The sequence below is a fragment of the Pan troglodytes genome, chromosome 2 (genome assembly GCF_028858775.2).
Source record: "Pan troglodytes isolate AG18354 chromosome 2, NHGRI_mPanTro3-v2.0_pri, whole genome shotgun sequence".
NCBI classification, from domain to species: Eukaryota; Metazoa; Chordata; class Mammalia; order Primates; family Hominidae; genus Pan; species Pan troglodytes.
Window position 1 is genome coordinate 187,535,819 of NC_086015.1, and position 18,972 is coordinate 187,554,790.

Genomic DNA, 18,972 nt, shown 5'->3' on the forward strand with positions numbered 1-18,972 from the left:
CAAAGTGCTGGGATTACAGGTGTAAGCCACTGCGCCAGTTCTGCTACTTATTAGCTGTGTGTCCTTGTGCAACTTGCTCAACCTCTCTGAATCTCAGTTTTCTTATCTATAAAAACTGGAGGATCGCAATATCTAAGTGTGTGCTTGTGATGATTAAACAGTTGAAGAGCTTAGCACAGTGTCTCGCACATAGCAAGCACTCGAAAAATGTCAGCATGATCATCATCATGGATGTTTGAGGAGTAAGATCATTGTGGAAAGGCCTCAGAGGTTTTGGGAAGAAGGGCTTTAGATAAAAGCCCTCTCAGGCCTATTACCTTTTTTCTTGCAACTGCACTGCAGTTTGCCACTCATCCAAGGACTTCTAAGTTCCTTTATTTTTGCCTTTTTGTTTCTCTTTTGTCCCCTATGCTTCCTGCCTCAGTCTCCACTTGTCCATGCTATACTGGCTCTTAGGCAGAGCTTGTGTGTAAGCTGAATGCCCAAGCTGCAGGTTTTGGGTACATCTACCTGCTGCTTATCCCCTCCCCCAAACCCCCCAACGCTTCAAGGCTTGTACATTATGCCTGTCAAAAGTTTAGCTAAAACACCCCTTGGCTTCTGCTGGTCCCAGGAGCCATTTTACCAATGCAGGCTGCCCCCCTTAGGAGTCCTGGAAGCAGAGAGCTCCTGGCCTCCTCTGGTGTCTGCCTCACCCACCACCAGGCAGTCTACTCAGTTCCTCGCCCCATTTCTGCAGGCTGCTTTGCAGTTCTGCTGAGCCATCTTCCTGCGTCCCTACCAGTTTTCCTTCGGCCCACATTAAGGCAGACTTTCTGGGGTCTGGCATTCCAAGCCCCCCACTGGGTGTTTCTCATCTTTGTTTATCTCTTCTCTGCAGTCTCCCCACCCCTACTTGGATGTTTGTTAGCTTGTTTATTGCATTTTCTTATCCTGCCTGTTTCTCACCCATTTTTTTCCGCATGGGCGTATCAACCTTGTTGGGCTGTGGTGGCCTCCTGCCTAGCTCTGACCCTGGCCTGGCCTTCTGGCTTCCACCCAGCTCAATCCCTGTCTTTGTTGCTTTGTTGGTCCAGAGTTCCCTCGAGGGCAAGGCTGAGCAGAGGAAAAACGATGCCTGGCTCCACCACAGAGCAGGAGGAGGCTGCTCCCACCTCCCATCATCCAAGCAATATGTCTAAAAAACATCTCAGCACTGAGCCAACTCCCTTCTCCTCCCTCCTTCCCCACTGGCCTGAGTCCAAACTTGTAGGGGGACCAAGATCCCCACTGTGTCCTGAGAGCCCAGACCAGCCCTGGGCCAGGCTGCTGGCCCTACCTTGTGCAAAGAGGTCCGCTCCACCAGCTGGAAGGGAGCAGGATCAATTTTGCAGTCACTGAAGTTGACAGGTTCATCTAGTTGCTGCTCCTCCCACTCCAGAATCTGAGGGGAAGAGACTATGAGGTTTAGGGAGAAGGTGCCTGTAGCTGATCTCACCTCCCTGAAAGCTGGCCTGCCCTTTTTCCAACCCCGTGGTCCCTCCCATGGGGACAGCAGCCAACATGATGACTGAACACAACCAGGAAGAAACAGGGTCCAGAGTCCAGTGGCACCTTACCTCTTCAGGGCTCATCTCGCCTTCCAGGTCCGCGTCACTCTAGTAGAGAGGGAGGGAGGCTGGCAGCTAGGGGCTCTGGAGTTTATCCAGCCTAGACCCTGCCCTCCCTGCCCGGTGCCGCCGAGATGCTAGAAGAGCAGGCATACTTACTGCCAGGGAGATTCGGACCCGCTTCAGCTTGCGCTTCTCACAGGATTCCAACTTCTTCAGTTTTGTTAGAGCCAAACCAGAAAGATGAGGAGTTGAGGTTATAGGGAGAGGGGAGGTGAGGGGAAGTGGTGGAGCCCAGGGGAAAGGGCACGCCACAGGACCTGAGCTGACAGCAGGGAGGGCCGAAGGGCAGGGAGAATAGAGGCAGGCACTGCAGGGTTAATGACGTGGTCTCAGCATTGGAGAGGGAGCTGGGGAAAAAGCAAGCTAGGAGGACAGGCTCCAGCCACTCACCTCCGAAGCAGCCTCAGGGGGTGGACTGCTACAGAAGAGGCTCCGGAGGGCGATGCCTGCCGACTCTGCGCTCCCTGTGTTCCCAAACATAAGGCCCCAGGGGGCAATGTCATCTTTTGGGGAGAGGACCAGGAAAGGTAAGGAAGACACGGGGAGAGGTATCCCAGTTCCAGCCCTGGCCCATGTGGGCAGCCTCTTCCAGCTGGGATGTACCCCAGCAACAGGGCTGGGCAGGGACTCTAATGGATCTCAGTAGCTTGGCTGAGGCTCTGTGGACACAGGAGACATGGGCTTACCTGTGGGACTCTCTCCGAGGTTCCTGGTGACACTGGGCCCCCTCTTGAGTGCAGGCTTTAGGGGCTTGTGGGTCTCCCCCCGGGCTGCTGGGAAGGCTGAGTCTTCTGTGTTCACCTGCATAGGCAGGAAGGGGCTGGTGAGGCCACGGCCCCAGACCACCCTCCCAATCAGTCTACACAATGACATTTAGGAAGCGTTTGTGGCTTTTCCCCTCACCTGGAAGCAGACAGAAGCCTCAGGGCTAGGGGGACCCTCCTGATCAGATAGTGGAGAGGTCTGGGTGGCTCTGCGCTCCTGCATGTGCTGCCGCCGGCGGGCTGGGCTCAGCTGGGCCCCCAACAATGCCACCACCTGTGAACGCTCGATGGAGCCCAGCAGAATCATGGACTCTGGACAGAACAGGTGGAAGGACTCAGGAGCTGAGAGGGAGCCCTCCAGCCCCGTCCTTCTCTCACACTCAGAGTGGGGGGCCTTGCATGCAGGCCACACACCAGAGGGAAGCCCCCACCTGGCAAGTGCTGGCCCATTCCCTTTGGAACCAAGGAGACTGGTCCTGAGCTCCCTGCCCCTTCCCGAAGCTTCGACCCTGGGCGATGCCCCTAGCACCTGGGACCCCTCCTGGCCTCACCAGGGGACTCCACTAGGGCCAGCATTCGGCCCTTGGTCCTGTGCAGTGCCAAACGCAGGTCCCGGAAGGTGCAGCTGAGGGCCACATGGGGAACATCCCGCACCATGATGTCCTCCACACGCACCCGGTACTGCCTGGGGGCCGAGAGAGGCGCTTGGTTTGTGGTCAGCATGGGGAGAGGCGCCCAGAGCATTGCCATCCCAGGGCCACAAGGAGGGCTCCAGAGCCCATCCATGGGGACGGGAGCTAAGGACCAAGGGGTGCTCCCACCCTTCTTTCTGAACAGCAGGGGCCAGCTACAGCCCCTCCGGAGTGTGGACGAAGGTGGCTCATCTCCCAGCTTCACAGGCTCCAGGACCTTGCTAGAGGTGGCTGTAGGGGGATCTAGGATGCCCTCTGCCCTTCACCCACAGCCCCCTTGGCACCCAGCCCTCCGTACTGGTGGCGGCCCCAGCCGAGCTCAGGCAGGTAGGGCAGTTTCTTGATTCGAATGATGCTGTCATAGAGGGAGGGCTGCAGACTCTGGGCGACAGCGTTGGCCAGGATGACGGCGATCATGACAGGCAGGATGTGGGCAATCTGGCCTGTGAGCTCGAACACGATCACAGCCGTGGACACTGTGTGTGTCACCGCTCCTGCCAGCGCAGCTGCCCCTGGGGACAGTCACACTCAGTCTCCTCAGGGTGCCCAGGTCCCAGAAGACCCTCCACAACCAGGGCAGGTCCTGAGTGGGTCCCTCAGGGCTGCCCAATACAGTCCTGGGATTGGACCTGTGCATCTGAGGGAAGCCTGGTTTCTGCCAGCAGGGGGCACCAGAGTCTCAGACCCTGTGGCTGGGGCGTGGGTGAGGGGGTCTTCCAAGGCCGATGGGACCTGAGGCACTCACCGACCACAGCGTAGCCCCCAGGCACAATCCGGTAGGTGCTGCTGTCCGTATGAATTCCATCTGGGAACCAGGCAGCCATGCTTTCACCCACCAGACGCCCAAATGCTGCTCCTTCAGGGAGGGGGGTGGGAAGAGAAAGAGGCAGTGGAGGGGGAGGGCAGGGGGCACTAGGAAGAGAGAGGGTCAGAGGGTGAGGGAGGGGCCAACGGGTCATTCAGTGCAGGGCACAGCCCTGTGGGGTCAGGGTTCGGGCTAGGGCTGGACCAAAAACCCGCTCTTGGGCAGAGGGTTGGCTGTGGGGGGGGGTGGCCAGAGGCTGGGGAAGGTGCAGGCTGGGAGAGCAGGCAGCTGAGAACTCACCAATGACAAAGACAGGCATGAAGGCCCCACAGGGAACTGGGATGGTGGTGGCCAGTGCAGACATCCAGAACTGCAGGCAGGGGGTGGTTCAAAGGCAAAGAGGCTCCACCTGGCCCCAGGCAGCGCACAGCGCCACCCAGGAGAAGTCTACCTCGCTGATCAGGTGGGCGTAACCCTCCCAGCCACCCCGTAACCCTCCTAGCTACCCTGGGACCCCCAGGCCTCCCAGGTGATGGCAAGGGGAAGGACTCTGGAAGCAGATGGCTTGGGTTCAGATCATCGCTCTGCCCTCTAGCTGTGTGACTTTGGGCCAGCTACTTGTGTTTCGACTCCCCCATCTTTCAAACGGGGGTGATAATAGTGCCTTTCCCATGGCACTGTGGAGAGGCTTCGAGGAGTGAGCACTGCGTGGCAGGTGCTTAGAAGGGCAAGCTATGTAAAGGTTAGCAGTGTACACGTGAGGAGCCCACCTTCATGAGAATGAAGATGACCAGGGTGAGGAAGACGTTGGCACGTGGTGGGTTCCAGGCCTGTGAGGTGCTGGGTGGTTCTAGCTCCTCCACCAGGCCCTGGCGGACCCACGTCCGATTGTCAAACAGGGTGACCAGCGTCTCTTTCTGTGAGAGCTAGAGTGAACAGGGTGCCTCAGGCTGGGAAACCGACAGGATGAAGGGAAGAGGCCATGGGATCCCATGGGGAACAAGGGGTCCCACAGTCACACTGGGGCTGTTGGCTTTGGAGGAATGCCTTCCAAGGGAAAGCACAAAACTCCTGTTCTGCCTGTGGTTACCTGTCCAGCCATGAACTGTCCAAAGCCAGGGGGGAAGGTCAGCGTGGAGATGAGCAGGGTCACCAGAGCCGGGAAGAGCAGGCGTCTAGAGTCGTAGGTTTCACATCAGTCGTGGGTGGCCAAGGGCTGGGTGCCCTCGCATATCTCAGGGCTGAGGTCAGAGCAGAGCCTTGGCTCTTTTATGAAAACACTCAGTCCTGACAGAAGGTCTCCTTTGCTGTTTATGATACGATAGCCCCAAGGCTGATGGTGGACTGGGGTTATTCTAAGAGCAGGGGTCTGACCCAAAGACCTTTCTGTCAGCCCCTGACTCTGTAGGTGGGTAGCAGCAGCAGAAGGTCCATCCTCCAAGCCCTCCCTTGGGGCCCTCCGAGTTGTTATTCCACCCTCCACCCTCAGAAGCCCATCAGGGCATATTGTGTGATGGGGTGGAGAAGTTTCTGCCTCTCTTTGTCTCTCTGCAGTGACTTAGAGTGAAGGTCAATGTTGGGGGAAGCTGGGGTCACTTGTAAAGTTGACCGGAGGTGCGTAGGGAGCAGGTTCAGCTGGCTGCCCTCTCTCTGAAGGATGTCAGTCCCAAGGGAAGTCATGTCTCGCCCTCCCCACTCCCAATCCTCAGGGTCACACTGAGAGAGCTGTGTTCTGGAGATAAAAAAAAAAAAAAATCTCGGCCGGGCACAGTGGCTCACGCCTGTAATCCCAGCACTTTGGGAGGCCAAGGTGGGCGGACCTGAGGTCGGGAGTTCGAGACCAGCCTGACCAACGTGGCGAAACTGTCTCTACTAAAAAATACAAAATTAGCCGGGCGTGGTGGCGCATGCCTGTAATCCCAGCTACTTGGGAGGCTGAGGCAGGAGAATCGCTTGAACCCAGGAGGCAGAGGTTGCGGTGAGCCGAGATCGCACCATTGCACTCCAGCCTGGACAACAAGAGTGAAACTCCGTCTCAAAAAAAAAAAAGAGATCTCATCTATCCCCATGGGTCATGGGGGGAAACTGAGGCTCAAACACTCTCCAGGGAGCATTCCTATATGGGCCAGCCCAGAGGACCTGAGGAGGCCTTAGTCTTTGATTCCCAAATGTCCTCTACCGCTGACTATAAACTTAAAAATGCCAATTTTCAGGTAATTCATATGAATATAAAAATGCTCAGTCAGCCTGGAAAACACTGCTGGCTGATTTCTCAGTGAAGTGCCTGTTTTGACTGGGCCATTCTCTCCCCATCACTGTCCCCTGACCTACTGAGGCCCTTATACAACTCAAAGCAGCCTGGAGAGGAGCCGAGAGCCACTCACTTCCTCATGAGGAAGCGATTGATGGTTTTCTGCTTCCGCATCACCTGGACAATCTTCCGGTTCAGGTAGACAAAGAGGGCTCCACCGAAGCCACTAGCAATACTGGAAAGGGAAGAGGCACCTGAGTGAAAAGGAGCCTTCTAGAAACCCCCCTCCTCTCTGATACCCCCAGCCCCCTCAGCTCCTCACCCAATGACAGCAAAGGCTGGCAGCTCCTGCAGGTCAAAGGGGAAGTCGAGCCGGAATCGGGTTTTGAAGAGGGCTGTAATAGTCTCTAAAGGGAAGAACAGCAGAGGGAGGCAGGCCTAGCCTCCTGGGCCCCCTACCTGGCACCATCTCGGGCTGCCCTCATCCCCTGGGTGCCCCCACCTTCATCCCGGTTCCAGACTGCTAAGACCCGGAAGATGAAGGCACTGAAGGTGGCAGCGAAGAAGCCCCGCCAGTAGTTCCGCACTGCAAAGAAGGTGGAGGTGACCTCGATGCTGAAGAGGACGCCTGTGAGGGGGAGGGAGACCAGCACTTGAGGCCTGGGCCTGGCCTAAGGCCTTAGACCCAGATAAGAGGGGCCAAGGAGGAGAGGCCAAGGGCAGGGTTGTGGGGCTGGACTGACCTAGGAGCCCTGCCTACCTCCAATAGGTGCCGCGAAGCAGCAGCCCACCCCCACGGCACAGGCGGCAGCCAGCATCTCTGTGTTCCGGGATTCATTCTGGTGAGAGTGGTGGCAAGAGGGGGTCAGCTGTGGGCTCAGCAGCCTCTGCCCCCCACTTGCCCCAGGGTTCCCCTTACCTCATAGATACCCCCAAAGAGGGAGAGGAACTTGCTGAGAAGGGCAGCACACATGCTTGCAATATGCACAAAAGGGCCCTGCGGGGTGGGGCAGGCGGTGAGTCGGGAGGGGGCCCGCCCTGACCTTGGCCTGGCCTCCTCTTCCACCAGGAGGGACTCCTTCATTCCCCAGCCTGCAGTTACCTCTTTGCCAAGCGGCATCCCGCTGCCTAGGGCGCAGGTCAGCCCAATGACCTTAGCTATAAAGGTCTTGAGTGTGAGGTATTCTTTCAGCACCACTCCCCGCAAGATGGTCTTCATCTCAGGGATGCCAGAGCCTGGAGAGGGAACAGTCTCAGGAGAGGCATTCGATGCACCCATTTCAGGGGTCCCGCCTCTGCCCTCCCCTTCTCTTCTAACATACCAACAGCCTGAGGGGCCAGGATCTGTGTGAATCCGGCTGAGAAAGTGATGAGGACAACAGGGTAGGTGACCCAGGCCAGGTACTGGAGCAAGATGCTGGTGTTCAAGCCCCGGGACATCCACTGCTGGGCTGTGGGAAGAGGACCTGCTGGACCCCCAGTGCACACACCCACTGCCTGCCTGGCCAGTGGACCACACTGATACGACAGGCTGTCCCAGGGAGTACCACACAGAGTCAGGGCATGGGTGAAGGAAAGGGTCCCTGAGGGTATTCACTGGGACAAAGCGCAATCTAGGCAAGAGGATCACTTGGAGAGGGGATGCAAGAAGCTGTGCCCTGTGGGAGTGGCCGAGATGATGCCTGAATCTGGGCAGTCAGACTGGCTGGGGAAAGTGGTCAGTGGCCAAGAAGCCAAGACGCCTTCCTCCATGTCTAGACGAGTGTGGCATGGACGCAGGAGGTTTATTCCCAGTCCTCCCCCTGCCAGCTGTCGCCCTCACCTTGCAGACAGGCAGCAATGGCATAGTCCATGACCCAGCTGACCAATGCCATGAGGAGCCCCAGCAGGACCAGGAAGATCCAATCTTCACCAATCCTGGATACTAGGAACTTGTGGCAGCGGACAGAACAGACTGGGTGCAGGGAAGGGAAGAAGGGGGAGGCTGGCACCGAAGTGTTCCTACCCCTTTTACTGCCCCCTGAACTGTCCCCTCTCCCCCATCAGCAGCTCTAATGGCCTCTGCTTCCCTCAGCACAGCACAGCCAGGTCCCCTGCCCCCACCCCAGTTCTCACCGCGGCATCGGGCGCAACGGCTCCGTCCATATTCCAAGAGCTCTGGGGCAGCCCGAGGGGAAGGGGGACCTTTCCAGGGTTCAGGCCCTCCCAGGCGAATCCGAGCAGCTTCCTCTTTGGCAAAGGCCCCAAGGTCCTGAGTGTACCGGCCATACATCTGGAGCATCAGAGGGGATGGGGGCATTCGAGGTCATGGGCTGAGTGGGAACGCAGGGAGAGTTCTTAGAGCCTCCACTCCTCTTCTCCCAGCCCCCACACTGGATATCCCTCTTGAACGCATAGTTCCCACTCTGGCCCGAGGTGTGGGAACAATGCACATTGCAGACTGTGGAGGCTGTCGTGGCCAGAGTGATGGGGACAGCCAAGGTACAGGGACACAGCTCTGGGGGTGGCAGAATAATCGGTCCTCTTCTCACAGGCCTGGGGCTGGGGCACTGAAGAGGAGTGAGAGGGAAGCCCCAGAAGAGGAAAAGGTGGAAAAACCTGTGGCACAGTCTAAAAGTGGGAGGCGGGAAGGCCAGGGAGTAAGGGATGATCAGGGGCACATGGGCAACAATAAGAGCCTCGTGGAGCTCGGGGCAGCTGAGTTGGGCCCAGGAGCAGGCGCAGCCCCAATCCTTATCACGTTCCTGCTGGGCCTCTGGCCTGTGACCAACTCAGCTGCACCTCTCCCACCCACCCTAATCCCCTTGTCCCCATTCTCCACTGCCACCCCCACCAGCCTGCCAGCCCAGCTGGGAGTGGAAAGCCTCTCACTTAGGGTGGGTGGAGAGGGCTTGGTGGCCTCAGCCCCACTCTGGAGCTGCACTGAGCCCAGCGGTGGGTTGGGGGACAGCGGAGGCTGAGGATGGCTGGGCTGTGACTGTGGATGCTGGGGTGATGGGACGGGAGAGTCGCCTGAACCATGGCTAGACCTGCCAAGCTGGGCGTGTGTTGGGGGGCGGGGAGGAGTAGATTCCGGCTGCCACCCGCAGAGCTTCGGGACACAAAGGGCTCCTGTTGGGGCTGGGATGGGGGGGAGGGAGGGAGGGAAAGATAGAGACAGAGAGAGGGTGAGAGATAGGAAAGGGAAAGCAAAGAGAAGAGAGGGAACTAGAGAGGAGAAAGTAGAAGAGAAAAGAGAGGGAAGGCGAAGGGATGGAGAAGAGAAAGAAGGGGATGAGAGAGGAAGTAGTACGGAGGAGGAAGAGAATGGAGAGTATTAAGAGGCAAGCACGGTGTAGGAGGAGGGAGGCGAGAGTGGGAGAGAAAGACAAAGGGATAGGATGGTGAAGGGGGGCGGGAGCAGGCTGGAGCACAGAGTGCCCGGGACAGAGCTCGACCCTGAGAGCTCATTCCAGAGACAGCTGGAAGGGACGGAGATGGAGAGGTGGCTGGTGTTAAGAGGCACCATTTCAGAGGCCAGGTGCCTGGCTTCCTTGACCATGCTCCTATCCTGGTCTGGGCAGATTGGCAAGTGTCTCCTACCCCATCCCAAGGGTTGGCCCCTTTACCCTTGCTCTACTCCCACCTCTCCCTGACATCCTGATTCATCCAGCTACTTTCTCCTAACTGGGCACCTCCCAGACTTATAGCCTCTCCTCTCCAAGATGTTCCCTCCCTGCCACCTTCCTGGGCAAATTCCAGCCCAAGCTGGTAAAAAGGAACCACGGGCCCCTTCCTTTCCCTAGGGCTTGGGTCTTCCACCCCAGTGACATGAGGAGGGTCACGTGGCTTCTCAAACACCAAGTAACAATGGGGGCGATAAGTCAGCTCAGAGCCCAGGACCCCTGCTTCTAATGAGGTCAGGGGACACACCCTGGGGTGGGTGGGGGCTGGATACCCCGCATCAGCATAGACAAAGGTCCCAATTCCCACACCCATTCCTGCTTCACCCACCCTCCCTAAAGCTCCTGTCCCCCAGAGTGGCAAGCCACCCTTTTCCAGAGTCAACTGAGGGGCTCCTGGAGCCAACGCTGGGTGTGGAGCCTCCAGAGGTAGGGTCTGGGGCTGACCATCTTTCTACACACTCGATTCTATGCTTAGCATGGTGCCATGCACATGGCAGGGACACAGAATGTCTTGGGTGGTGGAGATAGTGGCGTAGAGAAAGTTCAATGGTGTGAATGGTGCCGCGGAAGGGGCAGTGAGGTGCTGAGACTTGGGCCCAGGTGGTGAAGGGGAGGTGCAAAGAAAACGTGCATGTTGTGGGGTGAGGGGAAGGACACCTGAGACAAGTACCTGGTGTCCTTGTCCTCTGCAGGCCCTCAGCCTCAGCCAGAAACCAGCATGCAGTTTTCCATCCCTTCGGCCCTGCAGCCTCAGACTTCCAAGCCTCAGTTTCCCCAGCTCAAAATGCTAGGACAGGATTAGGGTAGGCCCCTGGTCCTCGCGCTTCCCAGGGTAACCTGGAGCAGGGGTCCCGGAGCGCACTCCTGGGGCTCAGCTCAGCTTCACTTACCAGGGTCTGCTCGTACTGCAGCGCCCGTGGCTCCATCCCTTCCTCCGCCGCCGCGGCCGCCATCTCCGCGCACTGCCCTCTCGCCTCCCTCGGCGGTTCCGGCTCTGTCCTGGACTCGGCTCCCGGCCCGCAAAGTCCGCGCCGGCAGCCGTCCCGTCCCCGCAGCCCGGGAGGCCGAGAGCAGAGTGCGGCGGGCCCCCGGCGGGCGCCGCTGGCGCAGCCTCCCGCTCGCGTCCCCTCCTCGGCGGGCGGGCCGAGGGCGGTGCCCTCTGCGCTGCTCCGCCCGCCGGCCCATCCGGAGGGGACGGCCCAGCCAGGCTGGGGTCCGCGCGGGGCCTCCCGAGAGGCGGCAAGGGGCGCTGGGAAGGCGCAAGCCCGCGCCGGCTCCCTGCGGATGCCCGGGTCGGAGAGGGGCGCCCGGGAGGGGCGGGTCTACTGGCACGTGGAGGGGCCGGCCCGGGTTCGCGGTTCCCCGTGCCCAGGCAGGAGGGGCTGCAGACGCCTGAGCTCCGTAGGGGTTGGGGCTGGGGGCTGCGGAGCTGTCTACATCGGACTCCTCCGGGTCAGCCCGTTAGGAGCCGCCTCCCCTCTGCCCCTCCGAAGAGACGAGCGGCCCAGACAGGCCTGGGAAGGCCCCTCTGCCCCGTCAGGGGTGAAAAGCAAAGCTGGAAGGATTCGGAGAGGGTTGGGGCCGTCTTCCTCATCCTTCCTTTTCTCGGGGCTCCCGTGGGTAGGTGCACTTGGAGCAACCGGGCCTGCGGGGTGTGCGGGGGTGGAGGTTGGGGAGGGCACCGGAAGGGGTAGGCCGGAGGGAAGGGAGCTCCAGGTGCCGGGAAGTCTACTCCTGGGACGCGGGCGTGGGTCGCTTCTCCCTGGCTGGGCCCAAGGAGGAACCCAAGTCGCTGCTTCCATCCCTCCGCTTTGGGGGAACTGCCTACTGGTGTTCTGGGTTCTCTATCAGGGGCTGGGGAAGGATAGAACAGAGGGCGGAGCGCCCGCAGGGTGGATGGGCAGCGTAGAGATAGTGTGAGAGGAGCGAGGGCAGCGCCCAGGAAACGCACAAGTGTGCGGGAGAGCCAGCACCAGGAGGAAGGGGCATTTGGGAGGCAGAGGCGGGGCTCAGGGGGCGGGAGCAGTGCCCGGGAAGGGGAGGCCTTGTGATAGAAGCCAGCACTCAGGAGGAAGGGCCAGTGTGAGGGAAGAGCTGGTATCCAAGGGACGGGGCAGTGCCAGGCTGAAGGGGCACGGAGGGGATCCGTGTCCAGGAGAAGGCAGTGGAGGGGGAACGCGCAGCACTAAGCTGGAGGGGTAATGCCCGGGGGAGGGGGGTGGCGGGAGCCCGGCTGAGGGGGCGGTGTGGGGGAAGAGAGCAGCGCCTGGGGGGAAGAGGGCAGTGGTGGGAGGGTGCAGTACGAGGGGAGGGGACAATGCAGGCTTTCCTCTTCTCCATAGCGACGTCATGGCAAATTCCCAAACTGGACGGATCCGGCTCGGGTTACGTCCAGCAGGGCCGAGTCGGCCCAGGCCGGCCCCGGGGTCCTCGGTGCCGGCTGGAGGGGCTGGGCACCTCTGGGGCGGGGTTCTGCTCCACCTGCCCTCGGCGCGGACTGTGCCCTCGGCAGGCACGCGGACCGGCGGGGTAGGGCTAGGGCCCGGCTTCTCTGGGCCAAGGATCAAGGTCCCTGCCTGGGTTAGGCCCCCACGCATTCCAGTCTTCGGAACCCGGCCTCTGAAGAGGGCGCAGTAGGGCCCCAGCGGAGCGCGAGAACCCGCTCTACAGCCTATTGCTTCCCCGCCCTGGGCAGAGCCACCTGGACATGAGACCCGCCCTCAATGCCGAAGCCTCTCGGAAGCAATCTTTCGGGACGGAAGTTAAGTAGCCCCGAGCGGGAGGCTGTGGCGGAAGTGGTCGCGTTACCGCTTGTTTGTGCGCATGCGCCACTCTCGTCGGCCGCCGCGCTTTCAGGAGGTGCTTTTGGTTCTCTCCGGTCTTGTCCACACTAGGGGGTGCACGTACTCCCAACTGTGGTCGCGCTCTCACCCCTTCTGCTGCTCTCGTGGCCCCCTCGCGATGGCGGGCATCCTGTTTGAGGATATTTTCGATGTGAAGGATATTGACCCGGAGGGCAAGAAGTTTGACCGAGGTAAGTAAGGTATGTAGGGGCGGTTTGGAGGAAGAGGCTAACCTCGCGGACATGCCCCTGGGCCCCGTGTCCACCCAGCTCTTGTGGCCTGCCCCTACCAGCAGGTCCTGATGTAGGGACCTCCCTCAGTAAACATTTTATGGATGAGAAAACGGAGACTCCCGAGCTCTCTCTGGCTTCACGCATGCCGTGCCCGGTGCCTGGGTGGCCTTTTGTCATGGTGCTGGCAAACTCCTAGGCATATTTGTAATCGCTACCTGCTCTGTGCTAGACACTGTCTTGTGAGACCAGCCTGGCCAACATGGTGAAACCCCGTCTCTACCAAAAATACGAAAATTAGCCTGGCGTGGTGGCGGGCGCCTGTAATCCCAGCTACTTGGGAGGCTAAGGCAGGAGAATTGCCTGAACCTGGGAGGCGGAGGTTGCAGTGAGCCAAGATCGCGCCACTGCACGCCAGCCTGGGCGGCAGAGCGAGACTCCGTCTCAAAAAAATGACAGTCCTCATGAGGTGGGTGGTGCCTTTCCCATTTTTCTCTGAGAGGTTGAGTAAACCACCCAAGGCTTCACAGCGAGTAATCTGACTTCAGAGCCTATATTCTTGTATTGCCCTCAGAATCTTTAGCGTTTTGTGAAGTCTTCTTTGAGTTAGAGTTAGCTGCTTGGTATATACCTTTTTTTTTTTTGAGACGCAGCCTTGCTCTGTCGCCCAGGCAGGAGTGTAGTGGCACGATTTTAGCTCACCACAACCTCCGTCTCCCGGGTTCAAGCGATTCTCTGCCTCAACCTCCCAAGTAGCTGGGATTACAGGCATGCGCCACCACGCCTGGCTAATTTTGTATTTTTAGTAGAGACGGGGTTTCACCATGTTGGCCAGGCTGGTCTCAAACTCCTGATCTCAAATGATCCACCTGCCTCGGCCTCCCAAAATGTTGGGATTACAGGCATGAGCCACTGCACCGGCCTACACCTCTTTATTTTGTCATCTATCAATAATTTTCTCTTTGATGTCTCTTTCTTTGCCTGGAGACTAAGATGTTTTTCAAGACGGATACCAGTTCTTATACATCTTGGTCACTCCCCTCAGCACAGTGCCTAGCATAGAAAGAGAAAACCTTTGGATGATTGAATAACTTGCCCAGAGTCAGGTTCTCAGTCAGCCAGGCAGGCTTTGCTGCTGGAGTATCTTTGGTTGTTTTCTGGGGATTACGTTCGCTTGCCACAGTTTTTCTCCCCTTTTCCTTCTTGCATATCTGGTTCTGATTGAGCCTGAATTTCTATGAGAGCAGATGAGAGACCACTGGATGTAGACTGGGTTAGATTGAGTATCCTGTTGCATACAATCCCACACTGTAGGATCTGCCTTGGCAATACCTCTGTCACTCTTTTCCTGCTTCTCCCCAGTGTCTCGACTGCATTGTGAGAGTGAATCTTTCAAGATGGATCTAATCTTAGATGTAAACATTCAAATTTACCCTGTAGACTTGGGTAAGTATTGAATACAGACAATAATAAGAGACTTTTTGCTGCTTCTGCTATTCTTTACTCTCTGATATTGCTGTTATTTTCAGGTGACAAGTTTCGGTTGGTCATAGCTAGTACCTTGTATGAAGATGGTACCCTGGATGATGGTGAATACAACCCCACTGATGATAGGCCTTCCAGGTGAGGGAGTGGAGAAGGTAATACTTGAAATATGCCTTGAGGACTAAGTAGATAAGTGATATAGAAAGACTCTTCTAAAATTCCTGGAATAAATGATGATCAGCAGAATCTGAGTAACCTTAAGGAAATTTCTGCACTTAAGAATTCAAACAGGCCAGGCACCGTGGCTCACACCTGTAACCCAAGCACTTTGGGAGGCCGAGGCAGGAGGATTGCTTGAGTCCAGGAATTCAAGACCAGCCTGAGCAACATAGCGAAACCTCACTGCTACATAAAAGAAGAGAGGAAAAAAAAAAAAGGCTGGGCATGGTGTCATGTGCCTGTAGTCCCAGCTGCCTGGGAGGCTGAGGTGGGAGGATTGCCTGAGCCAGGGAGGTTGAGGCTGCAGTGAGCCATGATTGCACCACTGCACTCCAGCCTGGGTGACAGAGCAAGACCGTGTCTCAAAAAAAAAGAAAAAAATTCAAACAACCAGGTATTTATCTATAACAGTGATTACATGCTTGTGAGTTGCAGCCTTTTGAAGGCTGAGGAGGTAACTGCTGAGTGACCTAGGCCATGTGGGTCTTGTGTCTTGGGAGGGAGCTTGGTGTGATGGAAAGACTTTGGCACCCCACTTGAGTTCATTTCTCAGCTCTACCACTTATTTGTTGAGTAACCTTAATCTCCTTCAGCCTGTTTCCTCATCAATAAAATAGAGCTGGTCATGCCTAGCTCATGGGGTTGCCATGAGGACTAAATGACATCATGTTTGTAATGTGCCTGTTGTTATAATGCTGGCATTTAGTTACCAGTAACCATTTTTTTTTTTTTTTTTGAGACGGAGTCTTGCTCTGTCGCCCAGGCTGGAGTGCAGTGGCGCGATCTCAGTTCACTGCAAGCTCCGCCTCCCGGGTTCACGCCATTCTCCTGCCTCAGCCTCCTGAGTTGCTGGGACTACAGGAGCCCACTACCACGCCCGGCTAATTTTTTTGTATTTTTAGTAGAGATGGGGTTTCACCGTGTTAGCCAGGATGGTCTCGATCTCCTGACCTCGTGATCCGCCCGCCTTGGCCTCCCAAAGTGCTGGGGTTACAGGCTTGAACCACCACGCCCGGCTGACCAGTAACCATTTTTAAATGGGATCTTTTATATTGTTAATTACTGTTAAGAATAACTTTGCTGCTATTGCTCCATAGGGCTGACCAGTTTGAGTATGTAATGTATGGAAAAGTGTACAGGATTGAGGGAGATGAAACTTCTACTGAAGCAGCAACACGCCTGTAAGTTACGTAATCTTGTGAGGATTCTTTTCCTCCTCCATGTTCTGAGACTTTGAGCTATGCTCCTGCTTCCTCTGTTGAGTCCCTCTCCTCAGGCACCTCAGACTGAGGTGGGAACTAGAAAGAAATAGTTCTGGGAGCAGTTTCCAGTCTGAAATGTAGACTGCCCTTTGTCAGGCCCTCCTGGCCCAGTGGTCCACATGAGAAACTGGTTATCTCACTGTGTAAAGTGCAAAGGAGACTTGCTTCCCCAGGAACAAATGCAGCATTAAGTGATTAGACTGTTAGGCTTTGTGTGTGTGTGTGTGTGTGTGTTTTGCTACTCTGTAAAAGGCTTTGTGTGTGTGTGTGTGTGTGTTGCTACTCTGTAACCCAATCCCTAGTTCCTTGGTTTTCCTGTCCAGCTATTTTTTCTTTTCTTTAAAGTCTTATTAAAACAATATGTGCTTTTTGTAAGCAATTTGAAATGCAGAAGAGTAATGTGAAGAAGGAAAAAAAAAGTCACCTGTAATTCCATATCCAGAGAGAACCTTTTACATAGACTTTTTTGCATATCCTGGTGTTCTGTTTTTTTCTTGGAGACTGTGGTGTTTATTATGTTTTCTTCTGCTCTTTTTGCTTAACATTATGTAAAACATGTTTCCCCATGTTAGTGTAAAGCTTTTCTTTTCTTTTTTTGAGATGGAGTCTTGCTGTGTTGCCCAGCCTGGAGTGCAGTGGCGTGATCTCGGCTCACTGCAAGCTCCGCCTCCCGGGTTCACGCCATTCTCCTGCCTCAGCCTCCTGAGTAGCTGGGACTACAGGCACCCACCACCATGCCTGGCTAATTTTTTTTTGTATTTTTAGTAGAGACAGGGTTTCACCATGTTAGCCAGGATGGTCTTGATCTCCTGACCTCGTGATCCGCCTGCCTCAGCCTCCCAAAGTGCTGGGATTACAGGTGTGAGCCACCGTGCCCGGCCAGTGTAAAGCTTTTCTTAAACGTTTCAATAGTTGCATAACATTTCAGTAAGTGGATATGTCTTGATTCATTTGAACATTCCCCTGATTTGGGGCATCTAGGTGTTTGCCACCCTCGATAATATAAAGAACAGTGCCTTGCACATATCTGTGCATTGATGTTTGTCAGAATTTTGGTTCCTAGTGACAAAACAGTAGGAAGATGCCTCTTCTGTTTCTTAGGCTGAGATGGAACAGTGCCTTGCACATACCTGTGCATTGATCTTTGTCAGAATTTTGGTTCCTAGTGACACAACAGTAGGAAGATGCCTCTTCTCTTTCTTAGGCTGAGATGGAGAGCTGCTGAGTGGCAGTGCTCCAGACTCACGGGATGGGGCCTTCTGTTTCAGCTCTGCGTACGTGTCCTATGGGGGCCTGCTCATGAGGCTGCAGGGGGATGCCAACAACCTGCATGGATTCGAGGTGGACTCCAGAGTTTATCTCCTGATGAAGAAGCTAGCCTTCTGAACCTCGCCTGAAGCCAGCCTCTCTGCCAAGTCACTCAGGTCATGGGCATTGTTCAAGCCTGAGTGGCAGCCGCTCTTGCTCACCTGTTGAGGAAGGGCTGGCTCACTGTCCACCGTGGCGGCATCTTTAACTGGCCTCCACTCAATGGGAAACTGACTCGCCTGTGAAAGACACAGTGGGAGAGCTGAAAATGAATCAGAAGCTTTATGTATATGATTTTTAAATTAAACTTTACTTTTTCAGACTGCCCCTCCCCTTTTTGTAAAAAGTCCATTTACTGTAAAATCATTTTTTCCAGTTTGTCTGTGGTGTATTGTTTCTGGCCCACAGCCAGCTGATCACTTGTCAATGTAGGATCTATTCCAGCCTTTTGGTATCTGGGTTCAGGGTTATCTCAGTCTCCTGGCTGACTGTTCTCAACATTTATCCTCCAGTGTGGTTTTCGGTCTGGGAGAGAGTTGTGCTTTTGGCTCCTGAGGGTACCCCAGGCCCAGAAGATACCACCCATTTGGCGCAGAATTTTGAATTGGCAAGGAGCCCTGCTCATGTCCTTCCAACACTTTCAGTCTCTTAGGAAGTCAGTTCATGCTGACTTGAATGAGTCACTTGCATAGTCTAGAAATGTTCATTATTTTTATGGAAGCTTTGGGTAGAGGCTTTTAGCTACAGGCATGGGAGATGACTATGAAGAGAGTAGGACGAGAGGACTTGGTGGTTCTGGAAGCAGCTGGAGGAGCTGGCTCTCTGCTCTACATTCCAGTGGTGACCTGGGAGGGAGGGTAAGTGGAAGTGGACAGGGCAGCAATACCAATGAAGTTGGCAGGCCAGAGCCAGGGCCAGTGCCAGGACCATGTAGCGGCCTGACTACAGTCACTAACTTACGAGTGGGGGAAGAAAAAACATTAAGGAAATGGCTATGATAAGGGCTCCAGCATGTGAGCTGGCTCTTCAGCTTGGCATTAGAGGTCTCTAGGAAAGCATATGGGGTTCTGTTTTCCCCTAGGAAGTTTAGGGTAACAATCCAAAAAGATTCTCTGTGCATTAAACAGTTGTCTGTTTGATCTGGTTTTGCCTGGGAGCTGGTCCCCTGCTGGGATACCTGGGGTATTTCCTTCCCCATCATTTTCAGATCTTCATGTGAGGTGTTAGAAATAGTATTTAGGGAAATGGGTTGAAAATGAATGGCCTCAGCAGGGAGGAGGAAGAGGTGTTTCTTTTACCTTACTATGGGTAGAGTAGGGGGAGGGAGTTGGGATGAATTTTTATGAAATCCTAGAACCTTTCCATGGGGTGGGTTTTTTTGTGGGGTTGGAGAACGACAAATGAGAGTGAGACAAACAAATTACAAGTAATAGTGTGTAGGTTATCATAGACTGTCCTGGCGGTCTTGGGGTAGCAGAAGAAAGAGAAGTGGTAGAGCATTGAATAGGGATAGGAGTGTTCTGGTTGTAATTGTTTTTTTGTGTTAGTGGGAAGAAGGGATGGGACCAACCAGACTGATTTGGGAATGGGTTAGATTTGTAATAGGGCAGGTAAGTTCACACTGGAGAAGCCCATGAGTTACTCGCATTTGCCCACAAGTGGAGTAAGTCACATACCAATACCAGATGCCTGGAAGTTTCTGGTGACATTTGCAGTTTTGACATTCTATTTTTTTTTTCTTTTTTTTGAAATGGAGTTTCGCTCTTGTTGTCCAGGCTGGAGTGCAATGGCGCGAT

The 18,972-nt window shown here is 55.6% G+C and overlaps 2 protein-coding genes across 13 annotated transcripts in view; one reads left to right on the top strand and one right to left on the bottom strand.

The window, feature by feature from the left end:
* Positions 1 to 11,029, bottom strand: part of CLCN2 (chloride voltage-gated channel 2) — a 15,546-nt gene extending 4,517 nt beyond the window's left edge. Inside the window, exons 1-22 of one of the 4 annotated variants that reach the window (XM_016942411.3) lie at positions 10,720 to 11,029; positions 8,280 to 8,436; positions 7,987 to 8,118; positions 7,487 to 7,615; positions 7,267 to 7,400; positions 7,084 to 7,161; positions 6,925 to 7,003; positions 6,667 to 6,792; positions 6,487 to 6,571; positions 6,298 to 6,399; positions 5,004 to 5,088; positions 4,684 to 4,839; positions 4,214 to 4,283; positions 3,854 to 3,964; positions 3,407 to 3,620; positions 2,968 to 3,101; positions 2,556 to 2,728; positions 2,339 to 2,453; positions 2,043 to 2,116; positions 1,749 to 1,802; positions 1,599 to 1,637; positions 1,319 to 1,423 (exon numbers count right to left, since the gene is read on the bottom strand). In XM_016942411.3, the coding sequence (XP_016797900.2) occupies positions 1,319 to 1,423; positions 1,599 to 1,637; positions 1,749 to 1,802; positions 2,043 to 2,116; positions 2,339 to 2,453; positions 2,556 to 2,728; positions 2,968 to 3,101; positions 3,407 to 3,620; positions 3,854 to 3,964; positions 4,214 to 4,283; positions 4,684 to 4,839; positions 5,004 to 5,088; positions 6,298 to 6,399; positions 6,487 to 6,571; positions 6,667 to 6,792; positions 6,925 to 7,003; positions 7,084 to 7,161; positions 7,267 to 7,400; positions 7,487 to 7,615; positions 7,987 to 8,118; positions 8,280 to 8,436; positions 10,720 to 10,782 (2,415 nt within the window). In that variant the 5' untranslated portion in view covers positions 10,783 to 11,029. Of the gene's footprint in view, positions 1 to 1,318; positions 1,424 to 1,598; positions 1,638 to 1,748; positions 1,803 to 2,042; positions 2,117 to 2,338; positions 2,454 to 2,555; positions 2,729 to 2,967; positions 3,102 to 3,406; positions 3,621 to 3,853; positions 3,965 to 4,213; positions 4,284 to 4,683; positions 4,840 to 5,003; positions 5,089 to 6,297; positions 6,400 to 6,486; positions 6,572 to 6,666; positions 6,793 to 6,924; positions 7,004 to 7,083; positions 7,162 to 7,266; positions 7,401 to 7,486; positions 7,616 to 7,986; positions 8,119 to 8,279; positions 8,477 to 10,719 lie in introns of all 4 variants that reach the window. The other 3 variants (XM_016942412.4, XM_016942414.3, XM_063807388.1) reach the window with 3 other exon arrangements.
* On the top strand, positions 11,013 to 17,554 carry POLR2H (RNA polymerase II, I and III subunit H). 9 transcript variants are annotated; one of them, XM_063807393.1, is made up of 6 exons: positions 11,013 to 11,449; positions 12,172 to 12,872; positions 14,265 to 14,348; positions 14,432 to 14,525; positions 15,704 to 15,787; positions 17,137 to 17,554. In XM_063807393.1, exons 3-6 carry the CDS (start codon positions 14,300 to 14,302, stop codon positions 17,252 to 17,254), a joined length of 345 nt encoding a protein of 114 aa, XP_063663463.1. In that variant the 5' UTR covers positions 11,013 to 11,449; positions 12,172 to 12,872; positions 14,265 to 14,299; the 3' UTR covers positions 17,255 to 17,554. The 9 variants fall into 9 exon arrangements, with proteins under 9 accessions (XP_063663463.1, XP_016797908.1, XP_063663464.1 ...); XM_016942419.4 differs by having other exon boundaries at positions 12,172 to 12,863; XM_063807394.1 differs by having other exon boundaries at positions 12,415 to 12,872.
* Positions 17,555 to 18,972: the final 1,418 nt, after the last annotated feature.